Below are 25,516 nucleotides of genomic sequence, written 5' to 3' on the forward strand. Positions count from 1 at the left end.
TGTAAGTGATGAATCACTGAATTCTACTTCTAAAACCAATATTCCACTGTATATTAACGAATTCAAATTTAAGTTAAAAGAAAGAAAACCCAAGATCTAGGTGCTGTACCTCCAATTTGAATTCATTACCACAAGGTCCATTCTAGCCTTTCTCTTTCCTTGCTTGTACTATCTTTGGCAGTGACCATGAGAAACTGGCTTTAATGATCTTTAATGACCTATAATATATATACTTAGTTGTCCAACTTTAGTATATATATAAAGCGGTCTCAGAATTGCTAACCCGTACCCTTGAGAGAAACAAATTTATTAACTCTAGTACAGAATTTGTGTACAGTTATTTTTGCTTTTAGTCTTATAGTATCAGGTCAAAATATATTTTTCCTAAGTAAGTTAGATTTCCTCTCCACACCCTTCAGTGTTGTTTGGTTATTCATTTGTAATACAGTGAGCTGCATTCATCATAGTCTGCATGCCATTTTGTGTTCCCTCTGCTACCTAGTGATTATATTTTGTTCTAACCTATAATAATATTCACTCTTTGTGCTGTAATGTTCCACATGTAATGTAATGTTTTGAAAAATACAGAGATATTTGTAGCCATCAACACAGTCATGCTATTGGGTAGTTCCAAAATTTCCAAATTCCCTTGTGCTGTGTCTTTGTAGTAATCCTATTTCCACCTCTTACCCCTAGTAACTCCTGATTTGTTGTCCTTCCCTACAGTCATGTCTTTTCCAGAATGTCATTCAATGGAATCATACATGTGGCTTTTTGTCTTTTTCACTTAGCAAATTGAGTTTGATTAAAATTGAGGTATAATTTACATGCAATGCAATGTACAAATCTTAAGTGTACAGTTCAATGCATTTTGACAAATGCATATATCTGTGTAACTTATACTCCTGCCAAGACATAGAATATTTTTCTCAACCTGTAAAGTTCCTGGTTGTCCTTTCCCAGTCAATCCCAGCTACTGCCTCACCTCCCCGCCTCAAATTTAGATGCAACCACTCTTCTTCCCCCCAAACCCCCTCACAGATTAGATTCTGCCTGTTCTAGAAATCTGTATAAATAGAATCATACAGTATTTACTCTTCTGTGTCCGGCTTGTTTTGCTTGGTATAATTCTCAATTAAGTTTAATTCACAATAAAAAACGAGATACATATATAGTGTTTCCTATATACCAGGCAGTCTCTCAAGTGCTTACATATTTTAACTAATTGGATCCTCAGTACAAGTTTATAAAGCACTCTCATTGTTTCCATCTTACAAATGAAAAAAACTTGGGCACAAAATGTTTGTTACTTGTCTGAGGTAACCAGGCAATTAAGTGGTAAGGTCTAGACTTGACCTCAAATGGTCTCTCTCCAGAGTCCATACTCTTAATCTCTATGCAATAGAACAGAACACTGCCTTTGTACCAGGCATGGCTTGTGGCACAGGATCTGCGGTGATGAATCAAATGCACAGTCCTTGCTTTCATGGTGTTTATAATTTAGTGAGGGTTGGGATGGGGAATAAGTATTAGTCAAATAAAGAAGTATATATAGAAAGTCAGATGATAATAAGTGCTACTGAGATAAAGAACTCCTAATAAAGATAGAAATGTGGGAATTGGTGACTTGCTCATTATATATGGAGTGGGAATGAAAGCCTTTCAGTCAGGAGACATTTTGGCAGAAACCTAAGTGAACTGAAAGAGTGAGCTACGTAGCTACGTTGGGAATATTAGTCTAGGTAGTACAGAGACCCTGATATTGAACTGTGCTGGGGTGATGGGGCTACAGCAAGACAAGTGTGACTAGAGTATAGGAAGTAAACCGGACTGGTGGAAGGGGGGGGGGTCAGATCTACAGTGGATCCTGATTGTTTGGGGCCTTGTAGGAAATGGTAAAGACCATTCATTATACTCTTAGTACCTTGGTGTATCACTATACCAGAACAATTGCAGGCAGGATGCAGGGAAACCAAAAGGTAATAGTGCATATTCAGTGACTGGAAGAAGAACAAGGAAGAAGAGGAAAGAGGAGGGAGTGATTATTGAAGTTTTGGAGCATAGTGGGAAGAGGGGAGAAGGCTGCACTACATGGGCTGAGAAGAGGCCCAGGATAGCACCCAGATCCCAGTTCTCTTGTGGGGAAATGGTGTGGTATGTATTCATTCTCCTCCATCCCTCTGATCTCCTACCTGGGCTCTCCACTGACCAACCCAAACAGAAGCCCAAAGGCAAATGAGCCCAAGGATATAGCCCATTAACCTCTCTAGGCACAGAGAGGGAAGAGTAGGGTACCAATGGTTTCCATTCCGTGTTTCTTATACACAGTGCTCCTCTACAGTGTGATTCCTTATGCACGCCTCAAAGGGTGTGTGTCTTCTGAAGAGGTTTCCATTTTGTGATATTCCTAGGGCTTTCCCTTAGTGTGAATTGTCATACTATTTTGATAATTGTGATTCACTGGAGATATCATGACAGGCTTCCCTTTAGCCAATGCATTCCTCCTGTTGCTCCCCAGTAGATAATTTTTTTTCTGTGAGAGTTTTACCACATAGGCTGCACTTGATAAGGCTTCTCTCCACAGTTAGTTAACATGTGGGCTATTGAATATTATTCCATGTTGATTAGATTAGAAGGAGGGCCTGCTGAAGGCTTTCCCTCACTGAGTCATGGCCAGGCTCCAAAATGGTCCCCAGTAGTTTCTGTCTCCTTTTATGCATACCTTGTGTAGTTCCCTCCCACATCGAGTCAGGATTGGTCCAGGTGACCAACACAATATAGATGAAGAGACAATATATCCTTCTGAGACTAGGTCATAAAAGACATTATGGCTTCTGCATTGGCTCTTTTGGATCACTTTATTTGGAGAGAACCTGCTGCCATATTGTAAAGACACTCATCACTGTGGAGAGGCCTACATGGCGAGGGACTGCAGGTCCCATGCCAACAACTGGCACTAGTTTGTCAGGCATGTGAATAATCAACCTTCAAAGTGGACCCTTCATTCCTAAAGACTTCAGATGATGGTAGTTCTAGTTGGCACATTGATTGCAACCTCATGAGGGAGCTAGAATTAGAATTACGTAGCTAATTCATTTCTGAACTCCTGACCTACATAAATTGTGAGATAATAAAGGTTTGTTGCTTTAAAGGACTACGCTTTGGGGTTAATTTGTTATGCAAAGATAATTTCTGCATCCAGTATGAATTGCCAAGATGTCTGAGGTTGAGAAATCAATGGATTCTTTCCCATAGTCACTGCATTCCTATCTACCTATTATGAATTCTCTTGTGCACAGAAAGGTAAGAGTTAGTGGTGAAAGATTTTCCGCAATGACTACATTTGTAGGGTTTCTCTCCAGTGTGAGTTCTCACATGTTTCTTAACAGACGAGAGATTGTTAAATGCTTTCCCACAGTCACTACATTCATAAGGTTTCTCTCCATTATGTATTCTCTTGTGCACAGTAAGAGAAAAGCTACTGCTGAAGGATTTTCCACACTGATCACACTCATAGGGTTTTTCTCCAGTATGAGTTCTCACATGCTGTGTCAGATGTGAGCTCTTCCTAAAGGCTTTCCCACAGTCATGGCACTCATAGGGTTTCTCCCCCGTATGAATTCTGTGATGCACAGTAAGGGAGGACCTTGTGCTGAAGGCCTTCCCACACTGCTTACACTCATAATGATTCTCCCCGGTATGAACTCCCTTGTGCCTTTTGAGGATACACCTAGTGCGGAAGACATGGAAACACTGATTACATTCGTAGGGTTTTTCTCCAGTGTGAATTCTCACGTGCAGCCTCAGGGATGAGGGATCATTGAAGGCTTTGCCACAGTCCGTGCATTCATAGGGCTTCTCCCCATTGTGTATCCTCTTGTGAATGGTCAGGTAGGATCTACTGCTGAAGGACTTGCCACACTGATTACAGTCATAGGGTTTTTCTCCAGTATGAATTCTCTTGTGCTGAGTGAGGTTAGATTTTGTGCTGAAGACTTTAAAGCACTGATTACATTCATTGACTTTCACTCCGAGATGATTTCTTTCCTGTTAAGAGACGAATGATAACTATAACTTGTATTATTTTATTTTTTAAAGTTTTGTTTATTTATTTTGAGACAGAGAACAAATGGGGGAGGGGCAGAGAGGGAGAGAGAGGATCCTAAGCAGGCTCTGTGCTGTCAGCAGAGCCCGATGCAGGGCTCAAACTCATAAACTGTGAAATCATGACCTGAGCCGAAATCCAGAGTCTGATGCTTAACTGCCTGAGCCACCCAGGTGCCCCTAATTTGTAATATTTTATTTTATTTTATTTTTTTATTACTTTTAATGTTTATTTGTTTTTGAGAGACAGAGTGTGAGTGAGAGAGCAGCAGAGAGAGAGAAAGGGAGACAGAGGATCTGAAGAGGGCTCTGTGCTGTCATCAGTGAGCTCGATGCGGGGCTTGATCTCACAAACCATGAGATCATGACCTGAGCTGAAGCTGGATGCTCAACCAACTGAGCCACCCAGGCACCCATAATTTGTAATGTTTTTTTAGTGCTTATTTATTTTTTTGAGAGGCAGAGAGAGAGAGACAGTGTGTGAGCAGGGGAGGGGCAGAGAGAGAGGGAGTCACTGAAACCTAAGCAGGCTCCAGGCTCTGAGCTGTCAGCACAGAGCCTGACGTGGGGCTCGAACTCACAAACTGCAAGATCATGACCTGAGCTGAAGTCAGACGCTTAACCGACTGAGCCACCCAGGCACCCCTGTAATATTTTAAATATTCAAGACTATTGTAGGAATTCTCTCTCCCAGCAATTCAGTCATATATAACATTATTATAATTGGTGTTTTTGTTACTTTGAGTATTTGTATAGCGTTCCTGGTAGTTTGAGTGATTAGAAGCTAAAAAACATGGCTGTGGTGCCTTATCATATTCAGAGAGCATTTTTCTGATAGGCTTAATACCAGCTTATGTTTGAAACCTCAATATCTGAGTCACATTTATGGAAACAGAGAGATGCTCAAGGAAGAAATAATTGTGGAGATAACTTATATTTTTCTCCAAATTCACAATAGTTTCATGGTATTTCTCCAGAGGCACCACTTTTTCTTTAGAGAATGACTCTCTTGGGAACTTTGTAGTTTTTCTAATTTATGGCATTTTCCTACTGTGGAAAATCGGCAATCTTACCATTTAAAAAAAAGTTATTTATGTATTTTGAGAGAGAGAGTACAAGCAGGGGAGGACCATAGAGAGAAGGAGAGAGAGAAAACCCCAAGCAGGCTCCACACTGACAGAGCAGAGCCCATTGTGGGGCTCAAACTCATGAACCGTGAGATCATGACCTGAGCCTAAATCAAGTGTTGGATGCTTAACCGACTGAGCCACCCAGGCACCCCAGCAGTCTTACCATTTTTACACCTTTGTGTTGCTCTTGTCTGAAAACATGCTGCTTAGAAGTTAACCCTTTGGCTCTAAGTAGAGTCTCCAAATCTGAAACAAATTGAAAAGAAATTTCAGTCTGTGGAGAAAATAATAGATAAAATGCATATATTAGTGAAGGCAGACCCTAAGGGATTAGGGTTTTTCAGAAGGTTTGCAATGAAAGAGTCACAGGTATAAACATTGTAGGTATTAAAAAAAAAAAGACTCTAGGAAGGTTGAGACTGATGCTGACAGAGGAAGGAATTGTCAGGAATGTAAAGTGGGAAGGGACTGAACAAGGATCTCACGTGACACTTACATGTAATAAGGAAAATAGACGTGCTTTTGTTCTTCCTCTGAGGCTAAGGTGTGACGTGATGAAAAGAGAATTAAAGAGGAAGCAAAGAAGGTGCACAAGGAGGCTTATCCCAAAGGCTTTGGATCTTGTCAGAAAAAAAAGGGGGGGGGTGATTTTCCAAAGCTCCCTGATTGGCATTTCCTAACGTAATACTCCAAATTCCCAAGCCACAGGCCAGAGATGATCCTCATGAGGACTCATAATCCAGCTGGTGCTCACCTGGAAAGCTGCCTGGGAGAATTCCAGTCTCCTCTGTCACCACTTTACCTTTTTGCTCCAATCTGGAGACCACACCAGGCTTACCAACTTGATTTCCTACACATAAAGGAAAGACACAGTATGAAGGGGGACTCTCCAGGGGAAAATGAGCCCCACCATGGAACTGAAGCCCATACTTCTGAGGATAAGCAGGTGCAGCTTTAGGAACACTGGGGTAATGATCCCTAAATTCTAATAAATAGAGTAACTCCTCTTTCATAGTGAAAAAACAAATTAAGCATCCTCAGTCAATATCCAGGGTGTCTGGGGGAATAATGAGTCCCAGAGGCTAATGCCCAAGCTGAAATACAGATTTAAGAGCCCCAAAGCTTTCATGCACAGAGAATATAAAGTTAGGGCCGGGAATATATCTTTAGTTCATAGGGAAGGCATTAGACTGTAAGCTCCGCAACGGTAGGGACCACTCTATCTGGTTCACCACTGTATGCCTAACTCTTAGCATAGACCTAGGAACATGAAGGTGCTTAAGGAAGACTTCTGCGAGGTGATGCCAGCAAAAATGGTGGGGTAGGGAACTCCACAAAAAGTAGCAAATAAAGGGGTAAAAACTGTTTGAATTAACTTTGATGGAACTCTGGAAAGTTATCAAAAGCTTCCAGCAATGAGGAGAATGCTTAATTAAGACAACATGGCTGAATCTGTAAGAGAGCCCTGTGGCCTCTGAGCTGACCATCGCCCCATCTGCTTCCCCCCTCAGCAGCCACCTTAAAGACAATAAGCTGTGCTCCTAGTACTAGTGGAAGGAAGACCAGGACAAATGTTATTTTGAGAGAACTTTGGTTGTCTATTTGGACCTTCCTGGTGGCTCCCAGAAGGACTGGCTCAGAGGGCTTGCTTTTATTTTGACTAACTCCAAACTCTCCCGGAGTTAAAGTGCTATGGGGGTGGAGGGCTGGGGCATGTGCCGAATACATTTAAATGTATTAGCTACTGCTGCCTGGGGCAAAGGAAAATTGCTGAATAAGACTAACCAGAAAGTCTCAGAGGAAAAGTAGGGAACAAGATACTTTGGGGGAAAGGGGCTTTGAAATGCTCCCATGTAGTCCTAGGAATGTGGAAGGCCATGTGCATACCCAGGGTTGGGTGTATGCTCAGAAAACATCTGAAAAGGTAGTAAACCTTCACCTTTGACTGGCCTTCAGGTTTTGTACAAGCAGGAAGTGAAGGCTAAGGCCAGGTTGTAACCTGATTGGTTTTTAAAGGCATGCTCCTACATACACAGAGACCGTGTGCAAAGACTGGGAGTTTGGGGTTCCAGGAATTTAAGGAAATCTCTGATAAAACACTAACTGATCATTAGCCTAACAAAATAGAGATTGCAGTGGCCACACATGGCAAATACAGACATAACAAAATTCGTTCAGAAAATGTCACCAAACAACACCAACTACAACAAGTGACAACAACAAACCATGGGGATGCGGGAATCTCTGATTTACAGAATTGCCAGGACATTCCAAACGTAGAGTTTTCAACAATTTATGAGGCATGCAAAGAAACAAAAAAGCATGGTCCATTATAGGGAAAGGAAATTAATAGAAACTGTCCCTGAGGAAGAGACTCACTGGACAAAGATTTCAACTGTTTTAAGCATGCACAAAGAGCTAAAAGAAACTGTGAGAACGGGTTCTCAAGAAATAGTGAAAGAAATTGTAAAAAGGAACCAAACAGAAATTATGGAGTTGAAAAGTACAATAAATTGAAACGAAATATTCACTACTGAAATTTATTGGCGGACTTGATCTGGTGGGAAAAAGAATCAGTGAACTTGAAGATAGATCAATTGAGATCACCCAATTTGAAGCCCACAGAGGAAAAAAGAAAACAAAAATAGAGCAGAGCATAAGAAACCTGTGGGACAACATCCAACTTTCCAACATATGCATAATGGAGTTCTTGAAGGAGAGGACACAGAGAGAGGCAGAAACATTGTTTTAAAAAGCAAATGGCCAGAATATTCCCTGAACTGCAGAAAGTCATGAATCTACACACTGAAGAAACTTAACACCAAAGAGGATCAATTCAAAGAGACCAAACTGAGACACATTATAATCAAACTGTTGAAAGCTCAAGACTAAGAGAGTAGCCTGAAAGTAGCAAGAGAATTTTTGGTTTTTCACATACATGGGATCATCTTTGATAAGATGAACAGCTGATTTCTTGTCAGAAATTGTAGAGGCCGTAAAGCAATAGGATGACATATTCCAAGTGCTGAAAGAAAAAACCTGTCATCATTAATTCTATACACAGCAAAACTATCCTTCAAGAATATGAAAAGACAATACACAGAAGGGGTGAAGATATTTGCAAACCAGGTATTTGATAAGGGTCTAGCATCCAGAATATATAAGGAACTCTTAGAAGTCCACAATAAAAAGGCAAACGACCCCACCCTCCACTCTCCAGGATGGGCAAAGGACATGTATACAAATTTTTTCCAAAAAAGATATACAAATGGCTAACAAGCACATAAAAAGATGACCTGTGTCATTATTCTTTAGGGAAATGCAAATGAAAACCAAGCATTCCCACATTACTTGTGCACCAGTACCATGGAGAAAATGTGGGAAGCTCCTCAAAAAGTTAATCATAGAATGACCATATGACCCAGAAATTCCATTTCTAGGTATACATACAAGAGAACTGAAAACAAGTGTTCAAGCAAAAATGTACATGGATGTTCATAGCACAGCACTCTTCACAATAGCCAAAAGGTGGCCGCAACACAAATGTCCATCGACTGATGAGTGGGGACACAAACAGTGTCCACACACACAACGGAATGATGTTCAGCCAGAAAAAGGAATAACGTTCTGATACAAGCTACCACATGGCTGAACCCTGAAAACATTCTGCTAAGCCAAAGAAGCCAGATCCAAAAGGCTATGGATTGTAGGATTCCATTTACATGCAATATCCAGAAGAGGTAAAACCATAGAGACAGAAAGTAGATCAGCGGTAGCCAGCGGCCGGAGTAGGTGGGAAAGGGGAGTGGCCACTTAATGATTACAGGGTTTATTTTGGTGCAATAAATGTTCTGGAGTTAGAGATGGTTGCACAACACTGTGGCATTACCAAAAATCACTGAATTGCACACTAAAAACGTTTTCTGTTCTGTGAGTGTTACATGGATCCAAAAAAAAGACCTGTTATGGGACTCACTAAGTAAACGCAGGGATGAGGTCAGGCTTACCGAGCGAGGCCAGGTTCCTGCAGTTCTCCTGCATCACGTCTCTGTACAGTGTTCTCTGAGAAGGGTCCAGCAGGGCCCACTCCTCCTGGGTGAACTCCACGGCCACATCCTCGAAGGTCACCGAGTGCTGAACCGTCACAAACATCACGGCTTAGGCAAGGACCATCCCCACCAAGTGGCCAGGAAAAGGGCAGAGGACGATGGGACCGGGGGCCGGGAACCCAAAGCGCAAGATGTGTGGGCGGGGTTCTGAGCTCTGCTCTCAACCGCTTCTGGGCTCAGCCTGCGGTGCTCCTCCCTGTCTGCTTATGCCCGCTCCCACGGTGAACGTGCCCCTAACACAGAGGTGATTCTCTTATTCCAGTGAGACTGTGGAGTCCTGCAAGCTGATCTCCCTCCATCTGCAGGGCTGAGTATAGGCCGGGGACATGGCGGAGATCAGAGAAACACCTGGTAAATGGGTGAGCGATTCCCCCACAGCTGTCACCAAGTACTTGAGTTTAGGACACAGTCAGGTCTTCCTCAGTCTCCCCTAAAAACCTCTCTGCAGAACGTGATGGAGACGGTGACCCTGGAGGAACCTCGGCAACGTAGAAAACGTTGACCAACACGACATTGCCTGGGGGGCCCCTGACCCTCCATCAGATGCCCGGAGACCCGGGGCCCTCTGGACACCTGGTTTGGCCAAGAGGCTCCGGGTCACTGGAGGAGAACAAATTCAGCTTCCGGTCAAAGGAACAATGACTTGGAAAAAAGAGTAGTGACTCACCGGTAACCAGCCGGTCAGGAAGCCCTTAGCCAACCCTTCCTCCTCCGTGCGTCCGTTCCGAGGAGAGGCTGAGTACAGGGAAGGCTGAGCTGGAGAAGAAGAAAGGAGTCAGGAGAGCCCAGGACGGCTCTGTATGCCAGCACTCGCCAGTCTGGGGGCTTCCCCACCCACCTGCACGTGACCACACCCCGACACGCACACGCACGGCCACACCCATGACCACCCCACACAGTGTGGGTGGACATACACACACACACACACACACACACACACACACACACACACACACACAGCTTTCACAGGACACGTGTCAGAGTGGCCCGGTCTCACCCAGGACCCAGGGCCAGGAAATAGGGCCAAGGGTCTTACTGACCTGGAGGAAGAGATTATTAGTCCCATTTCACAGATGAAGAAACTGAAGTTCAAGGGACACCACTGTTATTTTTCCAAGTTTATAGAAAGAATCAGAGATACGGTTCAGAGGCTCTCCCATACTCACCACACAGGTGACATCTCCACAGACACTCGAACCACCAAAATCCCAAATCCCAAGAACCACATCGGGGACCGGTGACCCCCGGGCATCTGGCTCCGCTCCGGCCTCACCGCTCGGCCCCTCCTTTCCCGCTCCGTGGTGCAGGGGCCTTTACCGCCTGGACTCTGAGGGCCCCCCGACTTACCACAAGTGGGGGGCAGAACCACGGCCGCCATCCTGTGTGACTCAGACAGGAATTTCCCCGGACAACGGGCAGCGGAAGAACCCGGACGCTCCTCTGGTTGGCACAGCGTGCTCAGGCCGGGCCCTGGTGGAAACGGGACAACAGGAAGCCTTCACAGCCTCTCTCCCACCGCGGGCTTCCGCGGACCAACCCATCTTAGCCTGCCCGTTGTGCCCTCCTTCAACATGCAGGTGGGGTCCCCAGTATTGGGTCTTTACTTAGCAGGTGATGAACCAGGGCTGGCGAAGCCAGAGCTCGTCCTCTTGGGTCCTAACGGTTCGACCGGGACACGCCTCCGCCGCCCCACCTAAATCCCCAGCTTCCCTGAGTCTCAGGGCACATTCTTCCCATGCAGGTGGCTGTCACAAACACATTCCCAGGTCCGACCCTTTAGTTACTGGAGATGATGACGGCTGATACTAGTCTTTGCCTCCCCCAGCCCCACCGCCCTCAGATGACGGGTGACGTCAGGGTGCGTGAGGACGACCCTCGGTGTTACGAGTTCGTCCCCTTCCACCTTGGGCGCCACCCTCGACCCTGTCATCACCTGACACTATTCTGCCACCTAAAACAACAGCTGAGAAACGTCTCTCTGAATCCAGCCTCCCAAACGTTGTCCTTGTTCATGTTTTCTTTCCCTACATGTGTTTTTGTTTGTTTGTTTGTTTGTTTGTTTAGAGAGAGAGAAAGAGGGCAAGTGTGAGTTGGGGGCGGGGGTGCAGAGGGAGACAGAGAATCTCAAGCAGCATCCACACCCAGCCCAATGCGGGGCTGGAACCTACAAACCACGAGATTGTGACCTGAGCTGAAACCAAGACTCAGGTGCTTAACTGACTAAGCCAGCCAGTCACCCCTAGAAAGTTCCTTTTTATAAAAAGGGAAAGGCCAGGAAAGATACATATCCACCCCCACATCGGGCTCTATGGTGACAGCTCAGAGCCTGAAGCCTGTTTCAGATTCCGTGTCTCCCTCTCTCTGCCCCTCTCCAGCTCATGTGTGCTCTCTCTCAAAAATCAATAAACGTTAAAAAAAAAATTTAAAACTCCCCAAACAATTGCAATCCTCAAAACTGAAAACAAATAATGAAACAAACCTAACTGCATATCAAGTTGGAAGCATGACCATACAGAATCTGGAAAACCATGAGTCAAGCCTTCACATGACTTTAAAACAAAGTATATCGTCAATTCTGCCTGTTTCCTACTACTGATGGACATTTGAGTTGCTTCGCATCTTTTGCTGTTGGAAGTAATGCTCCCATGAGTAACCACACGTGTACATATTGTTTTGCATTTTGGGAGGTTTACATTCAGAGTGTATTTCCAGAGACATGGACAGCAATGCTTTCGAGTGCCAGTTTTTACATACCGTGAAGGAGAATACCATTAAGTAGATAAATCAATGTTGTTAGGAGTCAATATTTTTTGTATAACACATAAAAGATCAATATAAAATCAAAGAAGTTAAGGGAAAAAAAAACCACTGCAAAATTAAATTAAATTAGAAATATCATGTTAAACTCATGATTTAAAAAACATGTATGTCTTGGGCACTGGCTGGCTCAGTTGGTGGAGTGTGCCACTCTTGATCTCCAGGTTGTAAGTTCGAGCTCCATGTTTGGTGTAGAGATTACTTAAAAATAAAATCTTAAAAACAAACAAACAAACAAACCCCAATACACATATATTTCCTAGTTATATCCAGAGAAAGGTCCTAGAAGTAATGCTACTCCAGGGGCACTTAGCACATCCAGTGTCTAGATCTCGGTTTTTATTTACTTTTAATTTTTTAAAGTTTATTTATTTATTTATTTAAATTTTTTTTTTAACGTTTATTTATTTTTGAGACAGAGAGAGACAGAGCATGAACGGGGGAGGGTCAGAGAGAGGGAGACACGGAATCTGAAACAGGCTCCAGGCTCTGAGCTGTCAGCACAGAGCCCGACGCGGGGCTCGAACTCACGGACCCCGAGATCATGACCTGAGCCGAAGTCGGCCGCCTAACCGACTGAGCCACCCAGGCGCCCCAAAGTTTATTTATTTTTGACAGAGAGACAGAGCATGAGTGGGGGAAGGGCAGAGAGAGACACACACAGAATCGGAAACAGGCTCCAGGCTCTGAGCTGTCAGCACAGAGCCCGACGCGGGCCTCAAACTCGCGAACCGTTAGATCATGACCTGAGCTGAAGTCAGACGTTTAAACTGACTGAGCCGCCTAGGTGCCCCTAGATCTTGGTTTTTAATATGATTCACCATGATAAGGAGCAAAGTATGCAGTAATAATGGAAAATCTCCAGTTTATGTTAAGGGGGAAAAAAAGTAAGATAAAGAAAAACGCATATAGTACTACAATGTTTTGTGGAGGCAAAGTGGAAACAAGAATATATTTGCTTGTATTTACTTAATTAAAACCTGGAAGGATAAGAATGCATGATAAACCGTGACAAGTAATTACCAGGGCGCCTGGGGAGCTCAGTTGGTTGAGCAGCCCACTCTTGATTTTAGCTCAGGTCATGATCCCAGGGTTTTGGAACCAAGCCCCACATCAGGCTCCGCTCTGAGTGTCGAGCCTGCTTGGGATTTTTCTCCCTCTCTCCCTCCCTCTCTCCCTCTTTCTCTTACTCTAAAAAAACAAAACAAACAAAAACAAAACAAAACAACAACAACAACAACAACTAAACTAAAAAAAAGTAATTACCTGTAAGTCGTTCAGGGAAGAATAGGATTTTAGAACACGTGAGGACAAGATTTTATAATATATACTTTTTCATGTCGTCTTGGTTTTGCAAAGATGCAAAGAAAATGCAAAGAAAAATTTTAACGAGAATTTTAAACATTTGAGTATTTTATAAGAAAATTGAGTAATTTAGGGGCGCCTGGGTGGCTCAGTCGGTTGAGCTTCCGACTTCGGCTCAGGTCATGATCTCACAGGTTGTGAGTTCAAGCCCCGCGTCAGGCTCTGTGCTGACAGCTCAGAGCCTGGAGCCTGCTCCACATTCTGTGTCTCCCCGTCTCTCTGCCCCTCCCCTGCTCATGCTCTGTCTCTCTCTGTCTCTCAATAATAAATAAACGTTAAAAAAATTTTTTTTATTAAAAAAAAAGAAAATCGAGTAATTTATTTTTTAACCTTCACTCTTAGAGACTCCTGGTGTTTACAGCTTGAGCACAGGAAGGGTCCTGCCCAGTGGAGGCTGCCCAGACCTATTATTACCAGTTCCACAGGGTACTCACCTGATCACACAGAAATCCACGGATCCCTGAGGGCAGGTGAACCTTGAGGCTGGTTTCAATACAAACTTGAAATGGAGAGATGCTTTTCTTGCCTGGGGGGGGAAAAAAAGGCACAAAGATTGCTTTTGAGCCATTTTTATAGGAAGTAATAGTTGTTGGATACAAAGGCCGCCCATTCACAATTCATTTTTTTTTTCTTTTTTTAACTGATTTAAGATGTAACTTTTTAAAACTGATTTAAGATGGGTCCCGAGGGTCCCAGCCTGTTGGCCGGGACTGAATGTGCCCCATTCCCATCCAGCATCTGCTCCCGAATGGGAGGAAGCAGCCTTGCTCAACTCATTCCGCAGGATTAAGCTTCTGGGGCTCGTCACTTAGGGATCCCTTGGATGAGTGACTCAGCTGGCTCTGAAACAATTTCCACAGTGGATTCGGGACTTCAGGGATTTTAAGGTCCTAGATGGAGCAGGGCTGGGGCCGGTTAAGTTTCCGTAGTGGGGGCGGTCCCGTGCATTGAAGGGCGGTGAGCAGCATCCCCGGCCCGTATCCTCTAGATGCCGTACGTGACAATCACACAGTCCCCAGACGTGGCCGGAAGTCCGGGGGAGCAGGTGGTAGAGTGGCCCGCAGGGGAGGTGACAGGACCGTGCTTTCGGAGTAGGGGACGGCGGTGTCCGGAGCTAGAGGCTGACCTGAGGAACAGCCTGAGGCCCCAGGGAAGGACTGGGGCTCGCGTGAGGGACAGAGGGATGTCGGCGTGACCCGGGGCTGCCCGAGGCCCAGCCCCTCCCTCCTGGATCGGACCCAAGATCCCCGCGGCGCATCGAGTCCCGCTCCTCACGCGGGTTCCGGCGCGCACCGGCCGGGAAGACCGGACTCGCAGCCCTGGTGCCAGACCCGCGGCTGCTCCCCGGCCGCACTTCCGCTTCCGGCCTCGGGATAGCGGCGGGAGACCCGGGCGTTCGGGGTCTCCGGGCGGTGGGCTGTGGCGGCGAGGAGGGAACGGGGCCGGGATGGGCGGAGGCGGGGAGCGAGGAGCGAGGTAATGGGGAGGGCTGCGGCGGGGGCGGGGTAAGGGGGAGTGGTTAAGGGGTGAGAGGCAGTGGGGTGGGGCAAGGGGGCAGGGCGAAGGGATGCGCTGCGGTGGGGGCGTGGTTAGGGGCGTGGTTAGGGTGGGCTGTGGCAAGGGCGGGGTGAAGGGGTGGGCTGAGGCGGGGACGGGGTAGGAGGTGTGGTTAAGAGGTGGGGGGCGGGGTAAGGGGTGGGCTGTGGTAGGGCGGGGTTGGGGGTGGGGTTGGGGCGTGGTTAAGGGGTGGCCTGCGGCGGAGGCGGGGTTGGGGCGGGTTGAAGGCGAGGACTTCGGCGGGGATGCGGTTGGAGGCGTGGTTAAGGGGTGGGCGGGGGCGGGGTTCGGTGAAGGGGTGGGCGGCGGGGGCGGGGTTGGGGGCGGGGTGAAGGGGGGACTTCGGCGGAGACGGGGTAGGAGGCAGGGTTAAGGGGTAGGCGGCGGGGGGCGGGGTAGGCTGTGGCAGGGAGGGGTTTGGGGGCGGGGTTAAGGGGTGGGCGGTGGCGGGGTTGGGGCAGGTTGACGGGGAGGACTTGGGCGGGGACGGGGTAGGAGGCGTGGTTAAGGGGGGAGGTGGCGGGGTTGGGGCAGGTTGAAGGGGAAGGCTTCCGCGGGGATGGGGTAGGAGGCGTGGTTAAGGGGTGGGCGGGTTCGGGGAAGGGGTGAAGGGGTGGGCTGCGGCGGGGGCGGGAGGGGCCCGGGCCTCAGGCAGAGGTGCTTTAGTTTGCTTAGTTGACAAGGAAAGATGACTTTTTTGACAAATCAAAGTCCGTGAGAGGACTATGGAAAAAGTGATATACCGAAGCATTCTCTAACTTTTGTTATTGGAGAAAAAAAATCCAATGAAAATAACCAATTGAGGGAGGAATACAGTGGGTGCAGAGACAATCCTTGTATCTTAGTATGTGGTAAAGTTAGCATTTCAAAGGAGCTGGAAAATGATGACTTAATAATGATTTGAGGGGAATATAGTACACATTTAAAAATTAACTGGGGGCGCCTGGGTGGCTCAGTCGTTTGAGCCTCCGACTTAGGCTCAGGTCACGATCTCCCGGTTAGTGGGTTTGAGCCCCACGTGGGGCTCTGTGCTGACAGCTCAGAGCCCAGAGGCTGCTTCAGATTCTCTCTGTTCTGCTCTCTCTCTGCCCCACCCCTGCTTGTGGTCTGTCTCTCTCTGTCTTTCAAAAATGAGTAAACATAAAAAATTCTTCTCAAATAAAAAGTAAAAATTAACTGAAGTATTCAGGAAAAAGTTCCAACTATATTCGAAAGGTAAAATTAAAAACTCTAAAAGTCAGAAGAAAACATGGAGGGACTTGTGTATAACCTAGGTATTTTACCTAAATACGAATCTTTATAGTAACTGTCACTTGGTGAAAAAAAAACAGAGAAGGTACAATGGAAGATGACCTGAATATTTCTAAATTATGAAATGAATTTTTCAGGCTAAAGGGGTGGCAGAAGACATAGAGAATGTGCTTACTGTATATGTAATAGTGGAAGAAATAGCTAGATTCAACAGCAAACTCCTGTTTGTGAGCTTTGATGGCTGAGTGAGGTATACATAGGGACTCTTAAAAACAGAGGAGAGAACTCCTTGATAAATAGATGAAAGAGATAAAGATAATAGTTTTGTAACTTCTGAATGAAAAACCAGAGTGGTTTATTGTTTAAAGACCTAAAAATACGTTGTGGAGACTTATGAGATAAAACCTAAGAAAGCCTGTTTCTCCTAGGACCTATTTTATTCCTTAAACCTTTTGAAGAGTGCTTGGTGGATCTTAGGAGAATGATGTAGCACTTTGGGGCAAAGATGCCACCTACTAATCTAGGACTTGAAACCAAGATGGAGACCATGACCTTGCCCTTGGTGCTGTAGTAGACAGGGAGGAGGGTGGCCCAGACACTGCAGAACACTTCTCTCTTCTAGTCTTCACGTCCAACCCCGACACACACACACACACACACACACACACACACACGCACCAGCACTACAGCACTACCACCACAAATATACCTTCAGCAAAAGCATCATCAACACCAATGCCTACAACAGGGGTGCATGGATTACTCATATGGACAACACATATCCTGCGGTTTAGGAGAATAAAAGAAGACGACAGGCTTCCTAACAACTGCCTGTTAGGATCAGTATTTTATCTGTAGGTTTGAACTACATATTAGACTTTTTTTCTGTTAGAGGAGAGAATAAGCTAGACTCCAGAAAAACAAGACTCCACTTGTACCCATAGTTTTAAAGCTGCTATTTGGGGCGCCTGGGTGGCTCAGTCGGTTAAGTGTCCGACTTCAGCTCAGGTCACGATCTCACGGTCCATGAGTTCGAGCCCCGCGTCGGGCTCTGGGCTGATGGCTCAGAGCCTGGAGCCTGCTTCCGATTCTGTGTCTCCCTCTCTCTCTGCCCCTCCCCCGTTCATGCTCTGTCTCTCTCTGTCTCAAAAATAAAATAAACGTTAAAAAAAATTAAAAAAAAAATAAAGCTGCTATTTGACAGAAGTCAGGACATGCGTGGTCCTTTCTTTATCTCTCCCTCATGTTTTATCAGAAATGTCAAGGTTTATGATCTAGTTATAGAAAGCGATACACAATTTTCCTCATCACAAAGATTATGTGATCATTCTACTAGAAAAACAGATAAACAAGGAAAGAAAAAAAAAAAAAGAAAACGAAGTCAACTATAAGTTAGTTCATCTCTGAGAGATATTCACTATTGACATCATGGTGCATCTTCTAGCCAATTTTCCTGTTATGTGTATAAGCAGACATTATCTCACATTGATATTGCATAACAACTAAACTTAGTTTTTGCTCACAGACTCTGAACTTTCCCCCATATTCATAAATATGTAATTTTTCAAAGTTTTTTGAGATAGAGAGAGAGAGGGAGGGAGGGAGAATCCCAAGCAGGATCCATACTGTCAGCTCGGACAGAGCTTGATCAGGGGCTGGAATCCACAGAACTATGAGATCATGACCCGAACTGAAACCAGGAATCGGATGCTTAACTGACTCAACCACCCAGGCACCCATAAATATGTAATTTCTAATGTCTGGAATCCTTTGAGTTTATCATGGTTACTTTAACCAGAATCCTATCAATAGTTGGGGTTTTGAAAAATTTTCAGTATTATACATAGGTTGTAATAAACATCAGTGTGCTTCCATTTCTGCTCATTTGTTGGATTATTTTCTTTGGACAAGCCCCTAGGAGAGGAATTCCTTGATAGAGGGTATGCTTAGTTTAAGACTTCTGATAAAGATATTTCTAAAATTGTCTTCCAAAATTACTGTTTAAATCTAGATTCCCATCAGGAATGAAAATTAGTGAACCTGTCCCCATGCTTTCTTCACAAAGGGGTATTATCACTATTTTTAATATTTGCAAATGGTTGAAGGTATTTCTTCAAGGATAAGTGTATTTTAATATATTCACAGGTGAGTTATATTTCCTCTCTGTCCATTCTTTGGGAGACTTTAACTCATCCTTGTTAATTTGTAAGCGTCCAAAAAACACATTAAGTCTATTAATCCTTGCATTTCATGTTTACCAGAAGATTTTTAGCCAAGATGTCATTTGCCTATTAATGTTGTCATGGGATTTTCTGGCAAAGGAAGTCTTTAGATTTTATGGAATCAAATTTTGCTTATATTTGCCTCAATGGCTTATGGATTTCATGTCAAATTTAGATCTTATAAAACCCACGACTATCTAAAGAATCACTTTTGGAATACCTGGGTGGCTCAGTTGGTTGGGCATCCAACTTTGGCTCAGGTCATGATTTCATCGCGAGTTCGAGTCCCGCATCGGGCTCTGTGCTGACAGCTCAGAGCCTGGAGCCTGTTTCAGGTTCTGTGTCTCCCTCTCTGTCCGCCCCTTCCCTGTTCGCGCTCTCTCTCAAAAATAAACATTATAATAATAATAATAAAGAATCACTTTTTTCCTCTAGAAAATTGTGAATACATTTCTTACATTTGAGTTTTTAATTTATCTGGAGTAGAGATGTAATTTCAACAGTTTAGTATTCTATGACAGGAAAGTGCCATTATATAAATTATGCTAGGGAAATGATCTACACAAAAGAAGATGAACCCAGAGGGTAATTGGAATCATAAGCAAATATCACAAAATATGTGTCAGATTACAGGTAACTTGTGAGCTGAATTAAATGAGAAACAAAGTGGTTCAGTGACAACAAAATAGCAAAGAAAAAATACTCAAGAAAGTATGAAGAAATTGAGAAAAACCCATGATAATCCAACCATTCAAAGTTAAGTCATTTGAGACCATTTTTGCAGTGTGCATTTATTATATTTCTAAATGCACACATATTTTCAAGTATTCATTTTTCAATGAAAATTCATATTTTCAATGTATTTTGTAGTGGATATCCACAATCACAGGATTAAGTTAGAAATTTAGGGAACTGCTGATAAAAATAGGATAGCAAATCTCCAGACCTGGAGGGTAACTAGGGGCCACCTGGAGTCATTAACTCATCAGATGAAGAAATGAGTCTTCAGAGATGAACGGTTTCAACTAATTAAGGTTACTGTGTGTTCCTTTTTCTTTCCTTCTTTCTTTTAAAAAATTTTTTAATGTTTATTTATTTTTGAGAGAGAGAGAGAGAGAGAGAGAGAGAGCGTGAGCAGGGGAGGGGCAGAGAGAGAGGGAGACACAGAGTCCGAAGCAGGCTCCAGGCTCCGAGCTGTCCCCACAGAGCCCAACGCGGGGCAGGAACCCAAACCACAAGCTGTGAGATCGTGACCTGAGCCGAATTCGGACATTCAACCGACGGAGCCACCCAGGCGCCCTTCCTTTTTCTTTCTCATGCTGAATTGGTGTATTGCTTCATATTTTTTGCAAAACAATACAAATGTGTAGTATTTGTTTATAACAGCAATCTTTCTAGGTAAGCAAGGTGAGTGGTCAAATATTAGCTTGCTTATTTTATAAATCATTAAGCTTAAACATAAATATTAATTCCGTTTAGAAGTTTGAGAAGATCTACTTCTGTAAGACATTTTGTTAAATTCTCCTGAAGGGAGAGGAAGCAGTCCGCTCTCCAGAAGGGCAGTGTTTATGTGAAAACAATTTTGGGCAAAATTATAGTGCAAGGGGAAATCAGCCCACTACTCCGAAGGGCAAAGTGCAGTGCTCTTACCATTCCAAAAAGGGAGGTTAAATTTCACTGGGGACAGACTAGGACACACTTCTGAAAGAGGTATTACAATGTGGTTTAATCACTTCATGCAAATATTAATGATATAACTTAAATTATTTGATATAAAAAGTATACAATGAAATCTGAAATAGTTCGTCGCGTGCTCACATGGTCAAATGTTTCATAAAATGTGAAAAAGTAGGGGCGCCTGGGTGACTCAGTTGGTTGAGCATCTGACTTCGGCTCAGGTCATGATCTCACAGCTCTTGAGTTCGAGCCCCATGTCGGGCTCTGTGCTGACAGCTTGGAGCCTGGAGCCTGCTTCCGATTCTGTGTCTCCCTCTCTCTGCCCCTCCCCTGCTCATGCTCTGTCTCTCTCTCTTTCAAAAATAAATAAGCATTAAAATTTTTTTTTAAAAAGTAAAATGTTAGACCCTTCTTTCCCCCAGCTTTGTTACAGTATAACTGACAATTAAAAATTGTATGTATTTAACTTGATGATTTGATATACATATACATTGTGATTAATCACCACAGTCAAGCTAATTTACATATTCATCACCTCACCTGCTTCCCATCTTCTTGTGTGTGTGTGTGTGTGTGTGTGTGTGTGTGTTAAGAACACTAAAGATCTACCTTCTTAGCAAATTCCAATATGCAATTCAGCATCGTTAACTATAGTCACAGCGCTGAACTTTAGGTCTCCAGATCTGTTCATCTTGCATAACTGAAACTTGTACCCCTTGATCAACATCTCCCCCTTTGCCCTTCCTCCCACCTCCTGAAAACCACCATCATATGCTGCTTCTGTGAATTTGAATACTTTTCAGATTCCATGTGTAAGTGAGATTGTGCAGCATTTGTCTTTCTGCATTTGGTTTATTTCACTTAGATAATGTCCTTCAGATTCATCCACATTGTCTCAAATGGCAGGATTTCCTTCTTTTTTTTAAGGCTGAATAATATTCCATTTAAATATATCACACTTTCTTTATCCATTTGTCCATTGACAGAAGTTTTGGTTGTTTCCATACCTTGGCTGTTGTAAACAATGTTAAAACGAACACAGGTGTATAGATATCTCTTAGAGATCTTGATTTTATTTTCTTTGGACATATACCTAGAAATGAGATTGCTAGAAATAGACATTATACCTAGAATAGACATATACCTAGAAATAGACATTATGGTGGTTCAATTTTTAATTTGGGGAGGAAATTCCACACAGTTTTTCTTCGTGGCTGCACCAATGTGCATTCCCACCAACAGTGCACAAGGGTTCACTTCCCTCCACATCCTTGCCAACACTTGTTACCCCTTATCTTTTTGATGATAGCCATTCTATCAGGTGTGGGTCTCCAGCCCCTTGTGAAGCACCTTTTACACTCTTGAAAGGCACAAAAAACAGGTATCAAAGCGAACCTAGAATCACACCTTCGGACCTCTGTATCATAATGTTACAATAAGATCTTTAAACTTAAACTTCCAAATTTTGAGAACTATAGATTCATTTGCAGTTGTAAGAAATCATACAGAGAGATCTCGCAGAGCCTTTCCCTGGTTTCCCCCAATGGCAACATCTTGCAAAACTGTAGTACAAATACCACAGCTAGAAAATTGGCATGGGCATTGTCAAGATACAGAAGAGGTTTTTTTTTTTAATTTTTTAAAATGTTTTTATTTACTTTTGAGACACAGAGAGACAGACCATGCGCAGGGGAGGAGCAGAGAGAGAGGGAGACACAGAATCCAAAGCAGGCTCCAGGCTCTGAGCTGTCAGCACAGAGCCCGATGTGGGGCTCCAACTCACAGACTGTGAGATCATAACCTGAGCCGAAGTCAGACGCCCGACCAACTGAACCACCCAGGCCCCCCTTGATACAGAAGAGTTTAATCACCACAGAGATCCCTTCTTTTTCCCTTTTGTAGACACGCCCACCTCCCCTCTCTGGCCGTTTTTGTCCTTTACCCCTGGAAACCACTAACTCGCTTTCCTTCTGCATAATTTTACCATTTAAACAGTGTTATACAAATAGAACCACACAGTATGTAACCTTTTGGAATTGGCTTTTTTTTCACCCCCCACTAAACATAATATTCTGGAGATTGATCTAGGTCATTGCATGCATCAACAGTTTGTTTCTTTCTGTGGTTGAGTGGTGTTCAATGGTATGCACCATGTTACTCTATTTAACCATTCACCCCCTGAAGTATATTGTTTTGTTTCTTGGCTATTAAGAATACAGATTTTCAATAAACACTTGTGTACATATTTTTGTGTGAACGTACATCTGAATTTCTTTGGGATACATGGAGATTAAATTTTTGTTGTTGTTGAAATAATTATAGACTCCAGCAGTTATGGAAAGAGTAGAGAGTTCCATGTACTCATCACTCAGTAAGTCTCATTGTCCCTCTGTTTCAGGGTCAAGCAGAGGGGACAGAATGAATGCCAGATGGGTGACAGGTCACCAGCCCGTGTAACTTCTGGCATTAAAGGGTAACACTTCACATGCCTGTCGTCTTCCACTATTTTTAATATTTGTAAACGGTTGGGGAATGCATTTCTCCAAGGCTGAATAAGGCAATCACGTGCTTTTGGCAACTTCCTACATCCTGAATTCAATGCCAACTTTTTCTTCTTTTTTAACTTTCTTACTCTTTGACATTTTGTAGGTGATCTGTCTTATCTCTGTGGTTGCTGTGGGGAAGAAAAAAACACTCTGCAAATTTACCACCATATACCTGTGGGTGGATTGATTTTTATTCTAATTAGCACTCCCTGGGCGTCTTAAAACTGAAACAAACAAATGATGGCTCCAGTTTTGGAAATGTCACTCCTGTAATTTATTTATTTATTTTTGAATTTGGATATTCTTTCACTCATTCTCTTGTTTCCTTCTGGAACTTCCTTGAGTGGTGCCAACCACTCCGTATCTTATTTTCTTCTCTTTCTTCACTCTTCTGTGTTCATGGTACATGTCTTACTATTTTCCAGCTTGCCATTTCTCCAATCACTGTGTTCAGTTTGGGTCCTAGTATTCTGTGTATTTAATTTATGTAATGTATTTCCATTAACATATATTTGGCTTGCATATTTTTTTAAGTTTATTTATTTTGAGAGAGAGAGAGACAGCGAGAGCACTTGAGCAGGCGAAAGGCAGAGAGAAAGGAGAGAGAGAGAGAATCCCAAGCGGGATCCACACTGTCAGTGCAGAGCCCGGTGCCGGGCTTGAACTCCCAAAATGCGAGATTGTGACCCGAGCTGGAACCAAGAATCGGAGACGTAATTGACTGAGCCACCCAGGTGCCCCTGTTTCCATACATCTAATGTTACGGATCATACACGCACCTCTACGCCTGGCCCACACCTCACGAGACAGGGCTTTGCAGCCGCTTCTGAGATGCCCCCTTTGATTTTTCATTTTCTTGCTCCTGCAGTTTCCTCTCTTTGTGTGCAGTTTGGCTGATCCCAGCTGCGTTTTGAGATGGTAGCCAGTGTATACAAGGATGGAGACGTGGCCGTTGGTGGGTTTTTCTCCCCTTCACACATTTCTCCCATATAGTGGGAACAGTGGGCCTAGCAGGGATGTCATTTTCCAGCAGTAAGTGCCTTTTATTTATTTTCTGCTCGATTATTATGATGGAAGGTACCTAGGTGGTTTGTAGATGGATGGAGCGAGGCTCTACACATCACCTTCCGGTCCTTCCCCCTGCACCCCCCTGCACATCCCAGACCGTCCATATTTCCTCTCTTCCCGCTGACCTTGTTTCCTTCAAAGGAGGTAAGAGAGATTTTCTGTTTTCTGTTTCTTTTTTTTTCTCTTAGTTCTCCCTTTCCAGGGCCGGAGGCTTCGCGAGAGAGTGCTGCCCACCAACCAGTACGCTCTACCACCCTGCCCCCTATCCCGCCTCGGCTTCCAACACTCAAACACTCTTTCGACTTGGGGTAAAGCTCTTGTTATGGGCTGAATCGTGCCCCCCGCCCCACCAAGATATAGTGCCCCAAATGCACACGAGAAGTATCTGTGGGACAGACGGATTCTTAATGGGCCCTTCCTGATGGGAAGTCAGAACTTGCCATGTAATAGAGGAAGTGAAGGGTCACCACCCTGCTCTGGACACCCCCTACTCTGTCAGTCTGTGTCAGTGCCTGGGGGGGTCCCGTTCCTGCGTAGATGAAGGAAGGTTCTGTGTAGGGGAATGTGCTGAGGAGATCCTAGGGAGGGGAGGCCTTTGGCATGACCCTGGGCCTTGGCTGGGGTTAGAGACCCGTGGGGGTGCTGGGGCAAGCGGGAGCCACTCAACCAAGTAGTTGACACGTAGTCCCTCTCCCTCCATGGCTAGGCCTGCCTGGGGGCCTGGACACCCACCAAGAGACCAGAGGAGGGGAACCCTCGTCAGTGGTGGGGCCGGGGGTAGGCGAAGGCAACGGGACAGGGCCTGTAGCTGTGAGAGGGGGTGACCTCTCCTCTGGGGCCCCCCAGCACCTAACTGCCCCTTTGGATGTCTACCTCCTCATGGGGGCCACGAAGTGAGATGATCCCGTGGGGCAGGCCTCACGGGGGTGATGAAGTTCAGGGGTGGTAAGGAATGTGTGGGAGCAGCGATGACAGTCAGATGACACTGAATCCTCGGGAGACCCAGCGAGGCAGGGGTTCGTTACACTTTCCAGATGAGGAGAGTCTCAGGGAGGCCAGGCCACTGGCGGAAGCCCACGCGCTAGTGAGTGCTGGAGCTGGGAGAGTTCCAGAATCAGCCTGCTAGAGTTAACCTGGTACCTCTGCTGCTACCCCCCCGCCCCCGGCAGATGTCCGGAGCCCCCAGTCTGGGTTCTGGGGGGAGACATGTTGGGGGGGAGACTGGACCGACTGGTCCCATCCTCCACCCTGCAGGTGACCTCCTGTTGGCCACCCCAGACCCTAGGGAGCCCAGGGGAAGAGCAGCAGGAGGCGAGAGTGTCTGCGGGGAGGGGCCCGGGTCTGGGGGGGGGGGGGGCTCCTCGCTCCCAGCTGGAGGCCTCCACCAGTCCAGGGGCCTTCCTTCTTCAGCCGCTCCTGGAGCGCAGAGCCTAGAATGCCTGCACTGGGAGTGACGGGGGGAGGGCCTGGAGAGCTGGGTGCAGGATGGAATTGGGGTGGGGAGGGCCAGGACCCGTGTACCCTGGGATTGGCCAAAAGCCGCCTGGAGGGAGAAGTGTTCCTGGAGGGCAGGGGAGGGGCTTTGCGGGGAGGCTGCTAAGACTCCTAGCTTCTCCACTGGGAGCCTGGGGCGGGGGGGGGGGGGGGGGGGGGGGGGGGGGGGGGGGGGG

The 25,516-nt window shown here is 45.2% G+C and overlaps 1 protein-coding gene across 3 annotated transcripts in view; it reads right to left on the reverse strand.

The window, feature by feature from the left end:
- Positions 1-345: 345 nt before the first annotated feature.
- ZNF557 (zinc finger protein 557) overlaps positions 346-25,516 on the reverse strand; it is a 106,473-nt gene continuing 81,302 nt past the window's right edge. The window contains exons 2-7 of one of the 3 annotated variants that reach the window (XM_049642434.1): positions 10,691-10,813; positions 10,011-10,099; positions 9,242-9,368; positions 5,989-6,084; positions 5,398-5,480; positions 346-4,047 (exon numbers count right to left, since the gene is read on the reverse strand). In XM_049642434.1, coding sequence (XP_049498391.1) covers positions 3,271-4,047; positions 5,398-5,480; positions 5,989-6,084; positions 9,242-9,368; positions 10,011-10,099; positions 10,691-10,721 — 1,203 coding nt within the window. In that variant the 5' untranslated portion in view covers positions 10,722-10,813 and the 3' untranslated portion in view covers positions 346-3,270. The remainder of the gene's footprint in view (positions 4,048-5,397; positions 5,481-5,988; positions 6,085-9,241; positions 9,369-10,010; positions 10,100-10,690; positions 10,814-25,516) is intronic. The other 2 variants (XM_049642435.1, XM_049642436.1) reach the window with 2 other exon arrangements.

The sequence above is a fragment of the Panthera uncia genome, chromosome A2 (genome assembly GCF_023721935.1).
Source record: "Panthera uncia isolate 11264 chromosome A2, Puncia_PCG_1.0, whole genome shotgun sequence".
NCBI classification, from domain to species: domain Eukaryota; kingdom Metazoa; phylum Chordata; class Mammalia; order Carnivora; family Felidae; genus Panthera; species Panthera uncia.